The sequence below is a fragment of the Perognathus longimembris genome, chromosome 18, assembly GCF_023159225.1.
Source record: "Perognathus longimembris pacificus isolate PPM17 chromosome 18, ASM2315922v1, whole genome shotgun sequence".
Classification (NCBI taxonomy): Eukaryota; Metazoa; Chordata; class Mammalia; order Rodentia; family Heteromyidae; genus Perognathus; species Perognathus longimembris.
In genome coordinates, this window is record NC_063178.1 from 27,677,157 (window position 1) to 27,698,552 (window position 21,396).

Consider the following 21,396-nt stretch of genomic DNA (forward strand, 5'->3'; position numbering starts at 1 on the left):
TGGTTTCATTTATTTGCTTTAGTTTTCATTTATTTATTTATATTTTTATTGTCATTAGGGAGTGCTTCAATAAGGCAGTTTATATACATACAAATGCATCTTGTTCTAATTTCATTTATTTGAGATAGCATCAGATTGTATTTCCCAGCCTGGTCTAACTCCTGAACTCAAGTGATCCTCCCATTTCACTGTCCTAACTGCTGGTATTACAGGAGAGTACCACCACCCCTAACTTCAGGGAGATTCTTAAAAGTAGTATTTTTTCAGGATTTTCATGAAAAATTGCCCCAAGAATGAAATCTTAAAAGCTTCAAGTAACCATTGAGTTCATCATAGATTTTAAAATAGCACTTTGACATTATTTGCTTTGTTGACTGGGAAAACTTGTGGAATTATCTATAACATTTACTGAAAAATTGTATCTTACAACTTAAGAAAGGGAAAAGAATCACTTTTCCTCATGAACCAAGGCAGAGATAGGTGATCTTGAAATAATCATGTAAATGGAATTCCCTAGAAAACTTAAGCAGGTGGAAACTGCTGTTGTAACAACATGCCATTGCTTGAATCATTTCATGGCATGATCGTGTCTATCCTGCTTGCTCTGGAGTGGACATTCAAGTCTCCAGGCAGCTACGTCGTATACTTTCATGCAATACGTAACTCACTGGTTTGCTGCAATCAGCCTTCTCTCCAATATAATAGCTTTTGTTATTTGAGGTAAAAAGTGGAAGAAGTGTTTCCTCAATGGTAGAAAAGCAGCAAGTATTTAGAAGAACTACGCTTTGAACAGAACTTCCCATCCTGACCCAGCCATGTCCCAGACGTCTTAAGAACCACCCTCCATTTCTCCCACTGACTTCTCTACCCTGCCTCTTCTCCTCTTAATAATAACAGCACCTACCTCACAGGACAGATACAGGATTTATATTATGTTATCTATCTATCTATCTATCTATCTATCTATCTATCTATCTATCTATCTATCTATCATCTATCATCTATGTCATTGACCCCAATGTCTACCACACATCAGGGGCTCTAACATCTTATTTTGCTAATTTTGATTAAAGTAGATATGTTTGTATCATCTATAGATGACCATTTAGTTGTAGGAATCTATGATAATGAAGAGCACACGTACCTCTTCAGGACACCCACTGTCTACCCAGTCTTGTCGATGACGGTCGAATCCACTGGAACATCTTCATAGAAGACCCATTTTAGTTCAGCAAGAAAGCAGTGAATGGAATAGAAATGAAAAGGGGAAAAAAGGTTGGTAAGTATCTATTTTTAAGACTTCCAGTTTAAGCACATCAACTTTCTTCCACAGGTCTGGTGACTGGAGGACATGATTGACAGTGTTACTGAATGGACATTGACTGTGTTATTGAATTATCTCTCCTAGGCTGTCACAGTATTAAGGTCACACAGGGCAGGGCCTCCCTATGTTGAGGTTGGTCACATTGTGTGGGGTGACTGTACTTCTGCACAAACGTTATGAGCAATCGCTATTCTCTGAAGTTGGTTGACTATATTCTAAATAAAGAAACCTGAAGATATCCCCCAATACAAACAATATTTTGCACCATTTTTCATGATTTCACACATTGATTTATTAATTTAAAGCCATGCAAGTATCTTATTGTGCAGTTAAGGATTGGTTTAGCATTCTGAGGTATTTGTAAATAGCCCCTAGGAGAGCTGAAAAGTTTTAGAGACTGTAGTATCCTGCATGGTGACAATATAATAAGACAGTGTATGCAAATAACAGCATTCATTTACTTTTATTTTTATTTGTTTTTGTGATACTGGGGATGTTACCCAGGGCCCTGTACATGGTAGGCTCATTATCTACCATTGAGCTACAATCCCTAGCCAGACAATATGACATTATAAATATTAGAGTTTTTTCACCTGGGCTTGAGGTTATGTTACATCAGTTTGGCCTCTGACAGAGCTGGAGATGCCAGCAAGTCAGGTGATTCACACCGAGATCCATTTCTTCTTAGCTGATCTTCATGAACACTGTGGCCACTAAGGTTTGGTGTGAACTTTTATGGCAGGCAATGTATATTGTACTATCATCCCATGTGGCTGGGAGAATTAAGAAAACCATCTATTTGATTTTACTGTGAACTAGGAACTTGTGTCTAGTCTACCTGTCCTGGGCTCTAATCTATGCATCTTTCTTTCATGGCTAATTTTTATCTGTCTTCTTTTATGTAATAAATGACGACTTTGAAGATCACAGGTTTCCTGAGTTATATAAGTTCTTCATAGTGAGCCTGAATTATGATTGAATTAGGCGAAAAAAGGTTTGATTGTTCAAGTACTAGGTTTTCAAAGTTTTATTCCTTTGTCCTTGAATGGAATAATTTTGTCTTCTCTACCTATCTTAATACAGCATATTCCTTTTCAAAGCCCAGGAATTACTATCCAGAGCATGTTCCGATAAGGCTGTGATTGCATCTCATTTTAATATTGAGCTGGTCTCTCCTATCTAATACCTCATGGCTTATGTCTTATGCCAAATTTGATTGAGAATATTTCATAGTTAATGTGAATTTTATTGATTTTATCTGAGAGAGCTGACACAAAATACTTTTTGCTAGTCTATTAAAATTAAGGGCTAACATAGATACACACTTTTAATATTTAGTAAGCCTATATATTTATGTTTAGAGATAATATATGAATTCTGTAATTATATGATTACCTAACAGTCATTGATTTTTCAAAATAGATGAAAGCCATTCATCTTTTATCTCTAGTTACTTACAATGCTTATAGTTTTACTTAGCAGCTTTTTCCTTCATTGGATTGCAATGGATCCACATGATAGCTATTTTTTTTTTAAAGATTCCTAGACAGTCACTGTGAACCAAAAGATGAAAGAGCATAATTTAATTGGAAAGTGAAAACATCCCTACCATTAAAACAAAGACAATGTTTATCTATCCTTCTCTCTGGATAGAACCTGCTGCAGTCAGCTATTTTATGCCTATGAACCATGTTGAACACACTTGGCACGGAATAAACATCAGTGTGTGATTTGTCTCCTAACTTTAGTCCTCACTGAATGAGATTTTCATATGTAGCATATAGTTAATTTCAGGCCAAGAAGATGACTATGATAACCCCTTCCTCCTCTTCTACCTTCTTTCTTTCTTCTTATTTTAGTGTGTGTGTGTGTGTGTGTGTGTGCGCGCGCGCGTGCACCACCCCACACTTATCTTGGGGCTTGAACTTAGGGCCAAAGTGATGTTCTTTAGTTTTTTGTATGGCTCAAGGCTACTACTCTACCACTTGAGTCACAGCTCCATTTCCAAATTTTTGGTGGTTAATTGGAGTTAAGAGTCTCACAGACCTTGCTGCCCAGGCTGGCTCTGCGGTGCTATCCTTAGGTCTCAGCCTCCTGAAGCCCTAGGATTATGGGTAATTAGCCACCAGCACCTGGACCATCTTCTTCTTCCTTTTTTTTTTTTTCATTTCAAATTCTGTTAAAAACTGAAGAATGCACTACTATTCACTTTTCGAAGATCTGAATGTATTGATTTTATATAAGAATTATTTTCTGGGAGTCCCTTAATCATAATCAATTAAAGAACACAGACAACTTCTTGAACCTAGTTTGCTTTTACATATTGTATCCAAAGCCAGTGGGATATACTTTGACCTTATAAAGGACATTATCAAATCTGAAATTTGTATCACATGAAATGTTAACATAGGAAAAGTAGTCACTTAGATTGTTAAATTATTCCCAGGGAGCTCAGCAGTGATTTCCTTGAGGTATTAGACAATCCTCCAGTCACTTCGTGTGAAATTGAGTTCTACTGAGGATTGTCAGTCAATTAAGTAACTCATTTACTTATTTATTCACAATTGGCCCACTAATAATCTATTTGCAGGTTATAAGAATGAAGAAGGGGTGGGGGGCAGAGAATGGCAAAGCAAAGTAGGATTTGGTGCAAAAAGCTTATACGTTTTGTAGCTTACAGTGGCTTAAAGATGAATAAAATAGGAACCTGCTGTTTTGGCAATTTTTTTCTAACCCAGTAATCTAAAACGCAGCCAAAAGCAATCACAAGCTAAAGGGTATGTGCATGTGAATGAGTGTTATATAAATCACTTTAAAAATCCACCTTTATATTACTTCTAAATCCTAAATAAATAAAATCATGGTGGAAATAATTTTGTCTCCACTCAGGTGCTGTGGTTTCTTTAAAATTTTTTTTTACAATATAATAATATTAACTATGTCATGCTTCAGCATATTGATTTTGCAACATTTTCTTTTTCTGGTGCTGGTTCTGGGCACTATCCCTGAGCTTATCTTTTTTGCTCAAGATTAGTGCTCTATCACTCGAGCTATAACTCTGAGCTGGCTTTTTAGGTGCTGAATTGGAGATAAGAGTTGCATGGGCTTTTCTGCCCATGCTTCAAACTATGATAATGAGATCTCAGCCTCTTGAGTAAGTAGGATTAGAGGCATGAGCCACCAGTGCCTGGCCATTCCATTTTTTTTTTGTTTAACAGTAACTCACAAAGTGGCAAGCAGGAGTCCTCTTTTCTCATTCCTACAGCTCTCATAATACAACTCAGATACACGCTTCTTACTTCCCACGAATAGACATTGTTTGACCTTCCCTCAGCTTGTCGGGCTCTCCCGTGACATCGCCTCTAGATGTGCTATTTATTGTATGCATCTGGAAAATAATGCACTTAGTAAACCAATTCCACTCAAGCATCCCTTGCCCCTAGAAACATCTCCTCCCACAGCTCTTTAATAGTGAATGTAAGCATGAATTATTATATAGTTGGTTGTCTTTTTTGAAAGCCTCCATAAAGGGCATTATTAAAAGCAGGTGGGACTTGAGTTCCAATTATATCCTACTACAAAACATGTGTAATTCTAGGCAAGTTATTTTTTCTTCTTTAAATTTTTTTTATTTTATTGTATTAAGAAAAATTAGAATTGAATCTGTCTTAGCAGTATAAAATAATATTACTATATGTATTCCATAGGAAGGGATTGAATTAAGCTAATTAACTTATTCATGGCCTCAAGTACTGATTCAATTTTTATGGTGAGACTACTTGAATTTTACTTTCTTAGCTGTTTTGAAATACACAATATACTTTCATTAACTATACTTTCTTTATATATATATTTTATTATCAAACTGAATTACAGAGAGGTTACAGTTGCATACATTAGGCATTGGATACATTTCTTGTACTGTTACTAACTATACTTTCTATCTTGTGCATTAAATCTCAAAAAGTATTCCTCCTGTTTGATCAGAGCTTTAATCGTCATAATTTAATTTTTTCTTTCTTTTTTTTTTTTTTTGGCCAGTCCTGGGCCTTGGACTCAGGGCCTGAGCACTGTCCCTGGCTTCTTCCCGCTCAAGGCTAGCACTCTGCCACTTGAGCCACAGCGCCGCTTCTGGCCGTTTTCTGTATATGTGGTGCTGGGGAATCGAACCTAGGGCCTCGTGTATCCGAGGCAGGCACTCTTGCCACTAGGCTATATCCCCAGCCCTAATTTTTTCTTTTTAAGCTTCCTCCTTCATTTTTAAAATGAGGTAAGGGAGATTATGTAAAAATAAAATGTTGGATGTAATTTTGAAAATGATAACTGTTTTTAATCCTTAAGTAATAACTATATAGAAGGCATAGAGCAAAGTTCACAATGAAAGAAAAATGGAGTGAGGTTTGAATCTTATAGACAAGACTTAGAAAATGCTTAGAAATTTATCTATATATCATATTATCATGAAATATTTTATACCAAAAGTCTATCATATTTGATACTATATACTATTTACTACTATAGAATTTTATGAGATAAAGGTCTTAAGTGGCTCTCCTGAAAGGGACAAATCATTACGTGCTATTTATAAAGATAACACTGTTTTGTAAATATCCATCTGAAACTGAAATTAAAAAAAAATCTGAAACCAAAATTTAAAAAGTAACCCTCCAAAAGAAATCATTTCCCCATGGTATTACTTACTCATACCTGAAAGCAAGCAGTCTGAGATTTTCAAAGATGCTAACTTTTACTCTGAAATGGTACTGGACATTTCAAGTCACTTTTTATTACTTCCCAAACGTTTCAGAGAAATACTAGAAATTATAAATAGCTAAGGACATTCCTTATTTTGAGTCAGATACTACACTGATAATCAAAAACTAAGAGATGAAGCTCTTGCTTAAAACATCCTTTTCCAAAATTATTTTTTAAGTTTCATGGCTCCACAGAATCAGCTAGTCTAGGCCCTGCCTGTAAAGAACAAAGATGGTTTTTAATACTGTTTGTGGAATGTGCTTAAAGGATTGATTCTAGAACCTTTGTATATTTTGGTAGTACTTCTAACTTCAATTTCTTTACCATTTGCAGTTAATGTTCATGTTCTGCTATGCAATCATTGATTAAATTTTCAAAAGGAAAAAGAATTAATGTTGGAAGAAAACCAACAATAGGCTAATCTGGAAACAGTCAATCCTTGAAACAGTCTTTCTAATTAACAGCTTCTTTAATTTTTTTTTAGATTTTCATGGATGTATAATTTAAACAACAAAAAAGTCTATTTAAAACTGTAGCAGTAGTTTGCCGTTCTAGCAAAGAGGAAAGTTGTGGGGTTAAACTTTGTATTTTCTTTCTTATAGAAGCTTCTAAAAAGGTATTTTTATATGTTCTTTTTAACAAATATTGTGTACAACCTTTAAGACATCAATGTTTTGATCAAAACAAGACCCAGCTTATTTTCTGCTTGCTGTAAATTAAGCAAACATGCTATAATAAAAACAAAATGAAGGAAATAAAAAAAATCTGAGCACCCAACTACAGTTGGTTCCCAATAGCTTATTTTTCAAATTATTCTCATTTTACCATTAGCTAATCAATGCCACAATAAATTCATCAAGGGCTGTCATTCTATTCCTCATTCAATTTCAATGATGTGTTGACTCCAAAGTCCCTCTCCACCCCCAACCAAACTGTAAGTGAATCTGATGATTTTGTGGTTTGAACAACAAACAATATTCTCCTAGCTTGTAGCACCTCTCAAATCAAGAACTACATGCATAAATCTCATCACATTTCTTTCTTATCAAAGTGTTGTGGGAAATGTTTCAGAAGTAATGCTTCTTTTGCAAGAGTAATATATTTAGTCAAAGTAAAAATGTTAGAATGTATGCAGGAGTGGAGCAATAGACAAAGATTAAAAATGAAATGTATGAACAATTGAACCTACATCATTTTGTGGGGAAGAAGAAACTTCTACCAAAGAGAATATAGGAAAGAAACTCTACAAAATCTGAAGGCTTTATTAGAGTTAGCTTCTAGATCAGGAAGCAAGGAACCTTTTTCTATAAAGACTCAGACAGCCAATATACTAGGATTTGCAAGTGATGGACATTTTTCTCTTAATCAAGCACTTCTACTATTGTGAGTTTAGAAGCAGACATTGATAGGTACATAAACAGATTAGGCTAATAACTGTGGACCAATTTATTTACAAAATCAGAAGCTGGATCATATTCAGTTTACATTCTTCAGTTTGCCAATGTATATTATAGGTTATTGTATAAAGTAAAGATCTCTAATATTCTGGAGATTTCACGATAAACATCTCATCCAGCTATCATGATTTATGTGGTTCTCATAGCATTAAGTCTATTAGAGTACACCATATTAATGGAAAAATCAATTGTATAGCTAGAAAACTAGTGTGAAAAATGATCCTCAATCATACAAACAGGAATGGTACTTTAAAAAAATTTAAAAGTAAAAGTATTGAGATGAGAGAGGGGGTAAAATGTTTGACAAGAAATGAGCTCACTACCTTATGTAAACAACTGTAACTGCTCTGTACATCACCTTGACAATAAAATTTAAAAAAAACAAACAACCTAAGAGTTAACGAAGGCCGACATAAAAGAATACACTGCTTGATAAGAAAAAAAACCTTGAATATTCGGTTTTTCAGAATTTTCATGCCTGACCACTTTTATATACAGTTCTGGTGTAAGATATGAATCTGTCAGTAACCTAGTAGAAAGACTCTGCTGCAGGATCCATTATGAATTTTACATAGTTAAGTAAGAATTTTGAATATTCTTTCTCTTTCTCTCTCTCTCTCCCTCTCTCTCTCTCTCTCTGTGCATGTCTTTCTCTCTGTGTGTATTACCTTGGCTGGCTGGCAATCTACCACTTGACTTATATCTATTGCTCTGCTTTTTGTTAGCTAATTAGATATGGAATCTCAGGGGATTTTCTGTTTAGGCTTAGTACAAATCTCTATCCTCCAGATCTCAGCCCTCTGAGGCATGAGCTACTGATTTCTGGGCATATATATAATAAAATAAAGGCCCAGATATTGATCTAGATTACTACAGTAGTCCTAACATGTGCTTATAAATACAACAGGCAACATTATTCTTCCAAAGATGCCATCTCATTTTAAAATCATACTTTCTTTTCTTTCTCCAGATGACTGGTAAGATATAAAACCTCCTACAATTAGTTTATCTTCTATTGATTAAATTTTCAAAAGGAAAATCATTTTTTGCAATTGCCATCTACTAATAACTAGCCTCTTTTCAGTTTCAGAATGTTGTGGGTGAGAAAGAATTAATGTTGGAAGAAAACCAACAATAGGCTAATCTGGAAACAGTCAATCCTTGAAAAAGTCTTTCTAATTAACAGCCACAGTTCATGTTGGCAAAATGTCCTCACTTGCGCATTTTCATGACTTTAAGGAAATGAAGAATATATAAAAGTAGACTAAAATTTGCATTCATATCATGTTGTGCAGAAGCAAAGTTAATTATATACTGGGCAATGCACTAATCCCAGATTAGGGCAAAGTAATTAGTAATATCCTAGAGCTGCTAACTTTTCTTCTTCTGCAAGTATTGGGATTTGAAATGAGGGCCTCCCATTTGCTCAGCTGGTACTCTACCACTTGATCCATCCCACCAGCTCTACTTTTTGCTGGTTATTTTGGAGATGGAATCCTTTGGACTTGCCTCACAAACTGTAGTCCTCTGGATCTCAGCCTTTTGAATAGCCATGATTACAGATGTGAGACATAGGTGTGAGACACAGGTGCCAGGCATATGTTCCACATGTTTGAATTGAGGAAATGATCATTTTATCATTATTATTGAAATTTAACAATAAATTGTTCTTTAAAACAGATAACTGTTTTAGGATTATGGTTTTTGAATAATGCTTAGCCACTTCCTTCTTCTATCATTGATCTCATTTTAATTTTTTTCCTTGAGTTTCCTCACTTATTTGCTATTCTATGGAAATTTTATAATCATATTATGATGTGCCAGTAATCTTACTGTGCACATGACAGACTGCTAATGGCAATAACAGACCTCTTAATATTTACTAGCATTCCAGCCATTGCTGTGTTTACTGAAGTACCAGCCTAAGTACCTCATCAAATTTTCATTTGTTTCCTTAGATGGATTACTAAATTTGGCAGGGACTATTTTGCCTATTTTTGCTTTTATTAAGAATGTTTTAGTACTGAATTTTAAAAATTAGATCTTTCTGATGGGAAGATTTCTGATAGGGATTGTTCCCCCTCTCTACCTCCTAAGGTGAAGCTGTTGATTTGTATAATTGTTTTATAACAGGGATCTTTATTTGCAACTTTGGTTTGTAAGAAGCATATTTGTGATTTTGTTTCCTTCCCCTGGGTACTAGCTGGAATCACAGAAATAGGTTAGGTTGTTAACAATGTCAATCACATTTCAATTCCCATTGTAATGGAGAGTGGAATAGGAAATGCCTTTAGTGCTTCAAAGTTATGTACATTTTTCATGTTGTTGCAAAATATTATTACTATTACAATTGCATCCGTTCTGTGTTTTATCTCAGTGTGCTAGCATTTTCTTCTTAGGAAAGGAAAAATAAATGTTGGATTTTATCAGTTATTTTCCCATTTATCAAGAAATCAAATAATTGTCAGTATTTGAGCTACAAATTTCATTATAAGATTTCTTTCTTTTTTTAAGACAGGGTTTTGTTATGTAGCCTGGGCTGACTTTGAACTTATGGATCTCCTGCTTCAGTCTCTTCAGTGCTGGGAGTATGGACATACACTACTATTTGTGATTTAAATTAAATCATATTAAATTAAATAAATTTGTGGTGTAGCAAAGGCTATTTTAGGATTCACTGTTTGGAGTTAGTTCCATACATTTTTTTTAAAGTGGAGTGAAAACTGTAATTTACTAACAAAATGAAAAATGCAAATACTTCTTTTTTTGTTCATAATATGGGACTAAAGAGTGAACTCAGAGCCTAATGTATACTTGACAAGTACTCTACCACTTAAGCCATTCCCTCACTCCAACACCAGCAACAATAAAGGCTTCACAGTTTCATGGATCACTTCCCTTAGCTTACTACAAGCTCTATTCCAAACTGCAATCAAATTTAAAGCATATTTTGGTTCTCTGCCTTCTGCTCTGAAATTCTCTTAATATCCTATCCTACTCTAACTTTCTATTTAACTCCATTCAAGTGCAGCTTTCATGTTGCTGTAAAATATTTATTACTGTCCCAGGAAATGTGTGTCTTGATCCAGACGCATGATTCTCTCAACTCCAATTCTCAGCACCAAGTTTGATGGTAGAAAATTTATTGTCTAAAGGAAGTTTTGTAGTGAGAGATATGAGCATAATACATCAGCTTACCCGAGCCTTTACCATTTGGAATCAAGCTCATTATTCCATTATTTTAAGAATATACCATTTTTTTTAAAATGATGGGTCTTAAGTATGGCTCTTGAAGCTACAGGCTGGACACAAACATGTTTTAACAATTTGACTCATTTGTGAAATATGTTTTACTTCTTTTGAAATATTGGAGCTCTTCTTTGTCAAATATTAGAGGCTGAAATATGATTATTGAAGGAAAAGTAGGATCACAGTTACAATGCCTTATTTTGTAGCTTTCAGAATATATGAACATAAAATGAGTATCCTACCTGGAGTGTGGGTCATAATAGGAGCAACTAGGGCAAAAGAAAAGGTCAAGGAGAATGAATATGGTCAAAACACTTTCTGCATATGTCAACCATGAAGCTTGGTGATATGGTTTGGGAAAGGGGGATGAGAGATGAGGAAGAATGGCTGAGATGGGTGAGTGTGATCAAGGCACATTGTTGCCTTGATGAACCCCCTTCGTATGACCAGTTGACAACAAATCTTGAGTATTCCATTAAAAGCACTGCTGTGTTTTCCACTTGACTATATGTGCCACTTCTAGTGTCTTGAATGAGGCCAGCAGGGGACCCTGTCTCCCCAAATGCTGACACACAGCACAATGAATCCCATTCAAACAATAGATCCATCCTTGCACACTTGACTCCCTTTTCATGTTGGGGTTCTAAAAGCAAGGGCACCTCTAGCACTGAACTAACAATTAACAGTTGAATGAATAATATTTAACACGCTGTTAGAGCATTTGCAAAAAACAAATGAACCCACGCTTCCTCATTTTACATGACAGGTAAGGCCCTTGTTTGAGCACATCACAGTTGAACTAAACTCTTTTAACAAGTGTCAGCCATAGAACTCTCATCCCCAACTTGCAGTGTTCTTCATAATTTGATGGTTGCAAAAAACTGAGGCTATAGTATTTAGTGACCAGAGTCTGAGCTTTAGAATTGAATTCATAAAACCAGGATCAGGGGCTGGGAATATGGCCTAATGGCAAGAGTGCTTGCCTCTTCTTATACATGAAGCTCTAGGTTCGATTTCTAAGTACCACATACACAGAAAAAGCCAGAAGTGGGCGCTGTGGCTCAAGTTGGCAGAGTGCTATCCTTGAGCAAAATGAAGCCAGGGGCAGTGCTCCGGCCCTGAGTTCAAGCCCCAGGACTGGAAAACAAATAAACAAAAACAGGATCAGTTTTTCTCTCTGCCATCTATTGTAATTTTGGGAGTTAATATTGCAGGTTCAGTTTTGTAGAAATGGAGGCTGTCCATTTACAGTGAATGACATTGGACCTCTTCAGCCCCTTCCAGCTTTTACATTCTAGAAAGCTCTCTTTATCTGAGTATCTAGTAAACAGTTGCGTATCATCGGTGCACCTGTCTCCTTGCAAACTATAATTTTGATTCATATTTTATGTTATATGAACTTTTTCAAAGTTTTCACTTGGAATAATCTAAATCTGAATAGAAAAATTCCAGGACAATTCTGTGTCTCTCAGTTGTATGTGTGATTGGTCTTTTGCTCACAGTTACAAGATCAATAACAATGTATTCTCCATCTTCTTAATTCAATGTATGCCTTTCTAGTATAGTTATATTTAATTCAAAATTTTCTTGTAAAAATGCTCATGGGAAGTGCTTGTATATTTTTGGTTAAAGAACATGTCCCTTGCTTTCCTGTTCCTTGTGGTCTATAATACCATATGCTAGAGGATTTTTGTAAGCACATGAAAATAAAACATGCATACAACCAAAAAAAAAAAAAAAGAAATGGAAGCTGTCATATTCAAGTTTGCTACATAGGGATGAGAATTAAAGGGGAAATATAGATGGAGCTCTTTCATTTTTCTAGTGTATAAATGTAAATTCTCTTATATATTTTTAAGATTCATAGCACTAGTACAGATCAAAAAATCCCTGTTTGAAGGAAAAGAGAAGAAATTTTAACATAATTCCATAAAGGAAAATCTCCATAATGCCCTCTAAATCCGGACTCACACTTCAGCTTCTTCTCACCCAAAAGTTAGGGCGATAAGGCAAACAGGAGAAAGTTTTATTTAATGATGAATAAATTCTTTTAGAATCTGAAGTTCACTGCCAGCATCTATCCTTGCTCTCGTGGTAAACTAGAAAGAAGAGCTGAGTTCAGGGGGAAAGAAGAAAAAGAAAAGCGATTTCCCCATGGGCTGCGAGCCAGTGAAGCGAATATTCAACCACAAAGAAGCCTACGGATGTTTCAAGATTCCATTTTGTGACACTACTCCTTAAAAACTTCTGACTTTGTGTCAGTGTTACACTTGAGTGGATCCCCTAAACCCGTAAGGTAAATAGGAAGTAGTAAGCAACTTTTACTTTGTGGTTGGCTCAGAAAAAGGAATCTAAAATCTTGGGGGCTGTTGGAGCACTGCTGCTGTAGGGGAGACTATCTGTTTACCTAGAATTTTTATTTAGTGGTGCTGGGATTCATGGCTGCCTTTCTCTCAGAGCTCTCTGTCTTTGTCAGAATCATCTCACCTCTCACCTGCCAATGGAGCAAATGTGGACTCTTGACAGGGGATGAAAATTTGTCAGATAAAATGATGGTCTCATCAAAGAAGGTCATCATCCTAATTTATCACTTTATTATTAACGAATCTCAGTATTAGAACTTGGAATGTGGAGGATGGCAGAGAAAATAATAAAGATGACATTTTTAGATTGCGGTAACTTCACCCCCATGATGAACCACAATCATTTACAAAAGGTGTCCTCAGAAGTAGAAGAAACATTATAGGATCAGGAAGAGTTATTCTTTAGTGGGTCCAGCAAATAATGTTTTTGTTTTCTCCCGTCTGAGACAATTACTTAAAGACAAAGTTTATCCCAGTTGGGTGCTTGGAAATAATCTGCAGAAATAAGGATGAGGGTGGGGGTAGATTAAGAATGCAGTACTTTTGAATCAGGGGCATGGGCAGGAATTACTGATTTGAAATCTGTTCTGAGTACAGAGACAGACAGTGTGCTGAAGTCAGGGGCTGCTCTGGAGGAGGCCAGGCTGACTCCAGGAGACACCTGACACTAGCTGATTTCTCCCTCCATTATCTGGAGTTCTACATTGCAAAGATCTAAATGCTGCCTAAGAAGAAACAGTTGAAAAGCATTTTTATTTAATCACTTGCACAGTTTAAGCCATTAATTAATCTGGCTTGTGTTCATTGTATTGTATAATGTCACTATATCTTTCAGATAAGCTATATGAGCTCATTTGAAATATGATAATATGACATTAATATTTTCTATGTGACCCTAGAAGATGAAGCGTCCAGTAGTATAATGCTAAGATACAGCTACTAAGTGAATAGCCTTACATTCATTTGCAGAACATTAGTTTAGAAGGTATTCACTTAAAGCTATGCATGTATGTATACATGCATGTATGCATACATGTTTGTATGTATGTATGTATGTATGTATGTATGTATGTATGTATGTAGTAGCAGTACTGGAGATTGAATTCGGGGCTTCCTGCTTTCTGGGATGGAGCCCTACTACTTGAGTCATATTTTCAATCTTGCTTTTTTGCTTATTTTAGCAGACTTTTTCAGCCTTGGCTGGCCTTGAACTGTGATCCTCCTGATTTAAGCCTCCTATGTTGGTAATATCACAGGTGTGAGCTACTGACTCCTGGCTTGTTTCAAAAATGTTTTATACCACACCTCTATATCTTTCAAGAGATATTAAATTTGTGAGATAATTTGTGAGGTAACTTTGCTAAGACTTTTGTTAAATTACGATTTCTTTTTATACATATATGGTAGCCCATACTAGTTTATGATAGGCCATCAATCCTTTTCCTGGATTTATTTTGATCAAAGAGCATGTTTCCCATTCATATTTAGAGTTCATAAAATTGAAATAAATCATCTTCTAAGTTTTTTTTTTGTGTGTGTGTGTGTGTGTGTGTGTGCACGCACGTGCACACCTGCCTGTCCTGGGGCTTTTACTCAGGACCTGGGTGCTGTCCTTGAGCTTTGGTGCTCTAAGCTTGCATTCTACCACTTTGAACCATAGCTCCAGTTCAGCTTTTTGTTAGTTTGGAGATAAGAGTCTCACAGACTTTCCTGCCTGGTCTGGCTTTGAACTGCAGTCCTCAGATCTCAGCTGCCCCTAGTGGCTAGGATTGCAGGTGTGAGCCACTCGAGTCCATGATGTTCTAAATTCTTTAAAATTGTGATTATTTTTTAAAAAACTGAATTTGATGGGAATACTTTCCTAAAACTTTTTTGAACCTGAAGGCATATAGCCAAGACAATTCCCTTATTATTGAGAAAGGCTGTTTGAGAATCTGGGATACATGTAGATATAATATAATTGTCACACATGTGTTGTATATACATGTTGGTGCTTGTGTATACGTGTATATTTCAGTTTATTTTCTTGAAATCCAAGTAATAATGCTGATGTTAAAATAATAAGGTGTTGGAAGCCGAACACAGGAGGCTCATGCCTATATCCAAGGTACCCAGGAGGCTAAGATCTGCAGGCTTGAGGTTTCAAGCCAGAGTAGCCAGAAAAGTCTATGAGGTGCCATCTCCAAAATAAGTATGAAAAAGTGAGTGTGAAGCTATGGCTCAGGAAATAATGTCTAGTTTTGCTAGAGGCTGGTAGGACAGAGCAAGCTTGGCTTTGTCTTTGAAGCTTGTTGCCCTCTCTTTATTGCGCATGTTAGACCACACCTGAAGGTGAAAGGTTTGCCAGACTGTGCTAGGCTGCAGGTCCTACGAGTCATGCATTAATACATGCATTCCAGTTGGAGGAAAAGTATGTTCCTCCCACCGTGCCTTCTTTATTCTACATCAGATTTGTTGGGCATATAAAAATATCAAATTACTATATGCTAATTCCATCAGAGTTTTATGCAGCTCATGTTTACCAATGTTCTATGTCTTATTAAAAAGAGCCCAAGAAAAGGATTTTAAGAATTAGGGTGTGAAGCAATTTTCTGCTTCATAAAATACAGCCAATGTCACCTTATGTTAGCAGAAACATTTTTAGCTGTGTAGGTTTGAGGTTGTTGTTTTTTTTTCTTTAGATTTGCTTGTTATGGAACTGACTTTAATTCACACACACACACACACACATACATACACACACACAGCAAAAGTTGTGTAAGCATTCATGGAATATGTAGACAGATCTGAATTGCTACACCATTCTCTCCTCCAGCTTACAATCACCCCTACTCACCACATCCCATGTTATTTTCCTGTTCATTTCCTATAACTGTTATATCTTTTTTGATCGAGGCATTCATTTGTTATTTCTTGCTTCCTATAAGTGATGGTCGCTGGAGTTATTTATCCATCTGCCAGTGTTTGCTTCACTAAACCCATCCTGGCCATAGACAATATCTTTTTCCTAACTAGATTGTAGTGAATATATAGCATAGTTTCTTCCCTAATCAGCACATTTGTTATATTTCTTCCCTTTATTGGGCACACATCCCCAGTAAAGGGCCAGATAGTAAATATTCTGAGCTAGTGGGCCATATGGTCTCTGTTACAGAAATTCCATTATGGAAGATAAATGGGTTAACCTAGAAATTCCAGCATTGCCCTAAATGTTGCATATGCCAATGCAGCAAAAACTTAGACAATCAATAGTACCAGAGAGGCTTTTGGTAGGAAAGTATAATTTAGGGAGCAAACATTCCATGTTTAAGGGAACCAGGCAGTGGTGGTTCAAGTCTGTAATTCTAGCTACTCAGGAAGCTGAAATCTGAGGGTCATGGTTTGAAGACAGGTTGGGCAGGAAAGTCCATGAGACTCTTATTTCTAATAGAATGCTCAGAAAAAGCTGAAATTGGAACTGTGGCTCAAAAGGGAAATAGTAAGTCTTTTTCCCTTGGCAATATATTGCCATGAAAAGATTTCAAGAGCTGAGAGAAAAGAAAAAAGTAGCTTTTCTAGGAAGAAGAAAATCTAGGCTTTCCAGAACCTACCAGTTCCTTTCTATAAAGGCTCAGAGACTCAGAGGCTCAACAGCGTGTCTCAAAGCATTGTGAACCAGCTTTGTCTTTGTTTCTTTTCTGATAATGTATACCAGGCTGGCCAGTGTTGCATGATTATACAAAAAATTATATTTTAATGAAAGTACTATGTTCTTAGATATACTTAGAATTAAATAAATCATGGATTATTACATGCATTGCGAAATTACTGGATTTTTCACTTTTGTATGAACAAGAAATTTCCAGGCATGTCTTTTCCTTACAAACTCTGGGAAGGGTCTGATAACAGACAAAAACTATGTCTCTAACCCAGGACATGGCAGAAAATAAAACCTTACCATTTAGAAAATATCATGAGCATCTTAAACTGCATAGTTCCCATCAAGAAATTATGAATTATCACTGAGTGGTGGTGGCTCCTACCTAGAATTCTAGCTACTCAGGAGGCTGAGACCTGAGGAATAGGGTTTGAAGCTAGCCTGGGCAGGAAGGTCTGTGAGACTCTTATCTCCAAGTAAGGACACAGAAAGCTAGAAGTGAAGCTGTGGGTCAAGGGGAGAGGGCCAGACTTAAGAAAAAAAAAATCTCAGGGACAGATCCCAGACCCAGAGTTCAAGCCTAAGAATCAGGGCACAAAAAAGAAAAAGAGAGAAGGAAAGACAATAAAGAAAGATGAAAGAGAGAGAGAGAGATCGGGAGAGAGAAAGAGAAAGAAAGAGAGAGGACATGGGGAAGAGAGGTAGAGAGGGAAGGAAGGAAGGAAGGAGGGAAGGAAGGAAGGAAGGAAGGAAGGAAGGAAGGAAGGAAGGAAGGAAGGGAGGGAGGGAGGGAGGGAGGGAGGGAGGGAGGGAGGGAGGGAGGGAGAGAGGGAGGGAGGGAGGGAGGGAAAGGAACAAGAAAGAAAATGAAAAGGAAAGGATAAATCATCATGTTTTAACTTTGGGGATAAAAGTTAGCAGAGGGTAGAATATCAGAAACTTTTTGATTACTTTTTTTTCTAGTTTTCTTGTGTAAAGATCGAGAGAGTTGGCTTAAGCATTACCTCATATTTTTAACACCCTTCTAGAGTTTAACATTAGATTTTCACCAAAATAAATAATGGAACTATAAATTACTTTTGTTAATATTGGAATTTACTGGCCTTTTCAACAGAAGATTGTCAATGTAAGCTTCGCCCAGTATTCAGAACTAATGTCAATATTTTTAACGGTAAACTGTGAACTTTGCTTTTTCAAAATAATGCTTATAAGCATTACAATGTTTCCCTATAGTACTTTGGGCAGCTACGGTTTTTATAAATTGAGCAAACACAATTTAATTCTTGGCTAATTAACTTTTAATCATTTCAGGGCAACTCATTATTATATTAGTGGCAGTAAGCTAAGGGAGTAGAACTACAATTTAGCACTAAAATGGTCCATTATTAGATTCTCTATACATGCTCCCCCACCCCCATCCCCATAGTCCTGGGACTTGGACTTAGGGCCAGATCACTGTCCCTGGCTTCTTTTTGCTCAAGGCTAGCACTATACCACTTGAGCCACGCGCCACTTCTAGCCTTTTTGTATATATGTGATGCTGAGGAATTGAACCCAGGGCTTCATGTATGCAAGGCAAGCACTCTTGCCACTAGGCCATATTTCCAGCCCTCTATATGTGTTTATTAGATCAAATTTGGTGAAATCTAGCTTTCTAAATGACTATCATATATAATGTGATGTTACGTAATTGTATGGACTTTATCTCTGGTTTGTGAAATGGTGCTCATGTGGAGAACACACATAATTTGTTGACTAGAAAAATAAAACACAATTTAAAAGGCCTGGGTATTTCAGGGTGGGACTTTCGTTATTAGCAGACTTGGCTTAAACTTCTGTTTCTTAAGATTTTCCAAAAGAGAATACCACTTCTATTCTGTATACATATCCCTTCTTAAAGTCTGGCAGGTTGCTAGTGACCAAAGGGGACAAGAGACTAAAATAGGCGATAAGATAGAGAGAAAAAAATGCACCATTCCACAGTGTCTTTTTCCTCATAAAAGAACCAAAAAGAATTACTTACATTTTATATCCACAAAAAGCTAGTAAATCAGATGCTGTGTTCCCAGAAGAAAAGTGTGCAGATTGAACATTTGGCAGTGATACTTTTATGTTTTGAAAAACTTGCCTTTGAATTGTTCTGATAATTGTGCCTAGATTTTACTAATATACTTAAATTATTTTCTTTCTTCTTCTTGAAAAGATTAATTTCTTTGCATATTGATTGAATAATGGCAGATGGTGATATGTAGGTAAAAGTTCAAACAGAGCAAAAGGAAATTTGATAAAATGGCAATATTTTTTAGTTTTGAACTGAGGAAGGAAACCTGGTTACTAATAAGCTAATTATCTAGTCACAAGTTTTTTTCTATATCTAAAGTTCTTCAAAAACACAAAACAGGATCAGCAACCTTTTGTTAAAGATGTGCTTAGAAAACTCAAAAGTGAGGAATAAATAATTTTACTCATAATAATTTCCTTTTTTTGGAAGATAGTTTTGTTTATGCTATATTTTTGGACAAACTAGCAGAAATTCTATAATTCTTTACTTGAAAGTTGATAAGATTAATTACAAAATGTCATGTACTAGATAGAATGAGTTCAGAATTCAATTCAGTACTTATAGATATTGCAGCTCAAAGACAATTACCAAGGTTGTAAAAAATGTCTAGAAGTTCCTTAATTCCTTTAGGATAATAAATTACTATTTTAGCAGTGAATGTGTTTTAAAAATTATAATTAAAACATTTCCCAATGATTTTTAGCTAGCTAACAATATTCTGAAATATTTTTATTATACATACTATATCTAAAAGCATCTTGCTTTATAAAAATGCCAAACTTTTAATGTACTTGACAGCAAATATTTTTAGATATTTTCTTTAAAGGCAGTACTTCTCAATTTCAGTTGTATGGATAACTGCATCTATTATAAGCATGGCAAGTCACTGTAGGCTTACAGTAGTCTTCTTACATCAAATGTGTTTCTACTGTTCTGTTTTCAGACCATCTCAGGATTCTCTGAAGATGACATATTTCCTACCAAAGACAAAATGTGCTTTGTAGAGTTACAAAAAGAGTCATGTGAGGCACCGATGGCTAATGCCTGTAATCCTAGCTATGTAGGATGCTGAGACTTGAGGATCTTGGCTCAAAGCCAGTCCCAGAAAAAAAGTCCATGAGACTCTTATCTCTACTTAACCACCAAAAAGCCAGGGGGAGGCTGTGGCTCAAGTGGTAGAGTGCTAGCCTTGAGAGAAAAGCTCAGGGACAGTTCCCCAGCCCTAAGTTCAAGCCCCAGGACTAGCATCCACACACATGAAAGAAAGGAAGAGAGAAAAGAAGGAAAAAAGGAAGGAAGGAATTCATATTTTAAGATTAGCAATCAATTTGTATACTGAAAATAACAATGATTTTGACTACATATTCCTAGTCAGTAGTTCTTATAAGGATATAGCAATAATTTCAACTTTTAGGAGAATCAACCTAGAACATAAAACTATTGATCCTAGAACATGGATCAATGATATTTCTGATCCAGACATCAGTTGCTGAGATCTGAGGATCTTGGTTCAAGGCCAGCCCCAAGGAAAAAAAAGTCCATGAGATTCTTATCTCCAATTAACCACCAGAAACTGGAAGTGGAGGGGTTGGGGATTTAGCTCAGCAGAAGAGCACTTGCCTGGCAAGTGTAAGGCCCTGAGTTTGGTCCTCAGCTCTGGAAAAGCAAAAAGCTATAAAAGACCAAAACTGGAAGTGGAACTGTGGCTTAACGTGGAAGAGCAGCAGCCTTGAGTAAAAGGAACTCAGGGACAGCACCCAATCCTGAGTTCAAGCTCCATGACTGATCAAAAAAGATGTTTCTGAAACACTTCCATATAAACTTCAGTGCCTTTGCAGTGTGAACCTTATCTCATGCCAAACCATTAAAATAAGCTGAAGATGGTAGAAATTCTCTAAGTCTTTTCAATTTCCTAAATTATTTTTCTATGTACTAGGTTTAGCTTTCACACCCAACCAGAAATCCTAAAAGTTACTGTATATGAATCATATAAATGTATCCTCTACGAGCTACATGTAAAATGAACAGAAGCCATAAGACCAAAAGGGTTCTGGGATATATGGCTTTTTTCCAGGATATAAAAGATACAGTTGAATACAATTATACTAATTCTAGCTACTGATTTATTTTGAATTCTAAACTGCATTTTGATTCATTGACTCCAATAGTATCTGACTTGCCATTCAACCACTCCTCATTCAAACACTATGTTTCTTATTCCCTACTTATAATCTTCAAACCTTGAATTAAATCCACCTTATAACTAAATGACCTTGTTACCCCCAAAAGGATGAGAGTAGAGGCGCTCCCTGCTTGAGGGTTATATTCTGAGATGTATCAAAAGGTGAAAATCAAAGTTAAAATATGCTGAGTATTCTTTCGTATAATAACCCTCAGAAACACAATACATCTTTTAATAGTTTTCTTCTTCCTGCAGGAGCTCAACACGTCACATAATCCTGCTCTTCCTGCAATGCCTCAGAGGAATGGGGGTCTTTAATTGACCTTAGATGAAATTGGTGCTTCCTTAGAGCCAGACTCATAGTATG

General features: G+C 36.1%; 1 protein-coding gene across 1 annotated transcript in view; it reads right to left on the minus strand.

The window, feature by feature from the left end:
• Positions 1-21,396, minus strand: part of Plxdc2 (plexin domain containing 2) — a 363,495-nt gene that overhangs the window by 45,306 nt on the left and 296,793 nt on the right. The window contains exon 10 of the mRNA XM_048367888.1: positions 1,145-1,205. Within this exon, the coding sequence (XP_048223845.1) occupies positions 1,145-1,205 (61 nt within the window). The remainder of the gene's footprint in view (positions 1-1,144; positions 1,206-21,396) is intronic.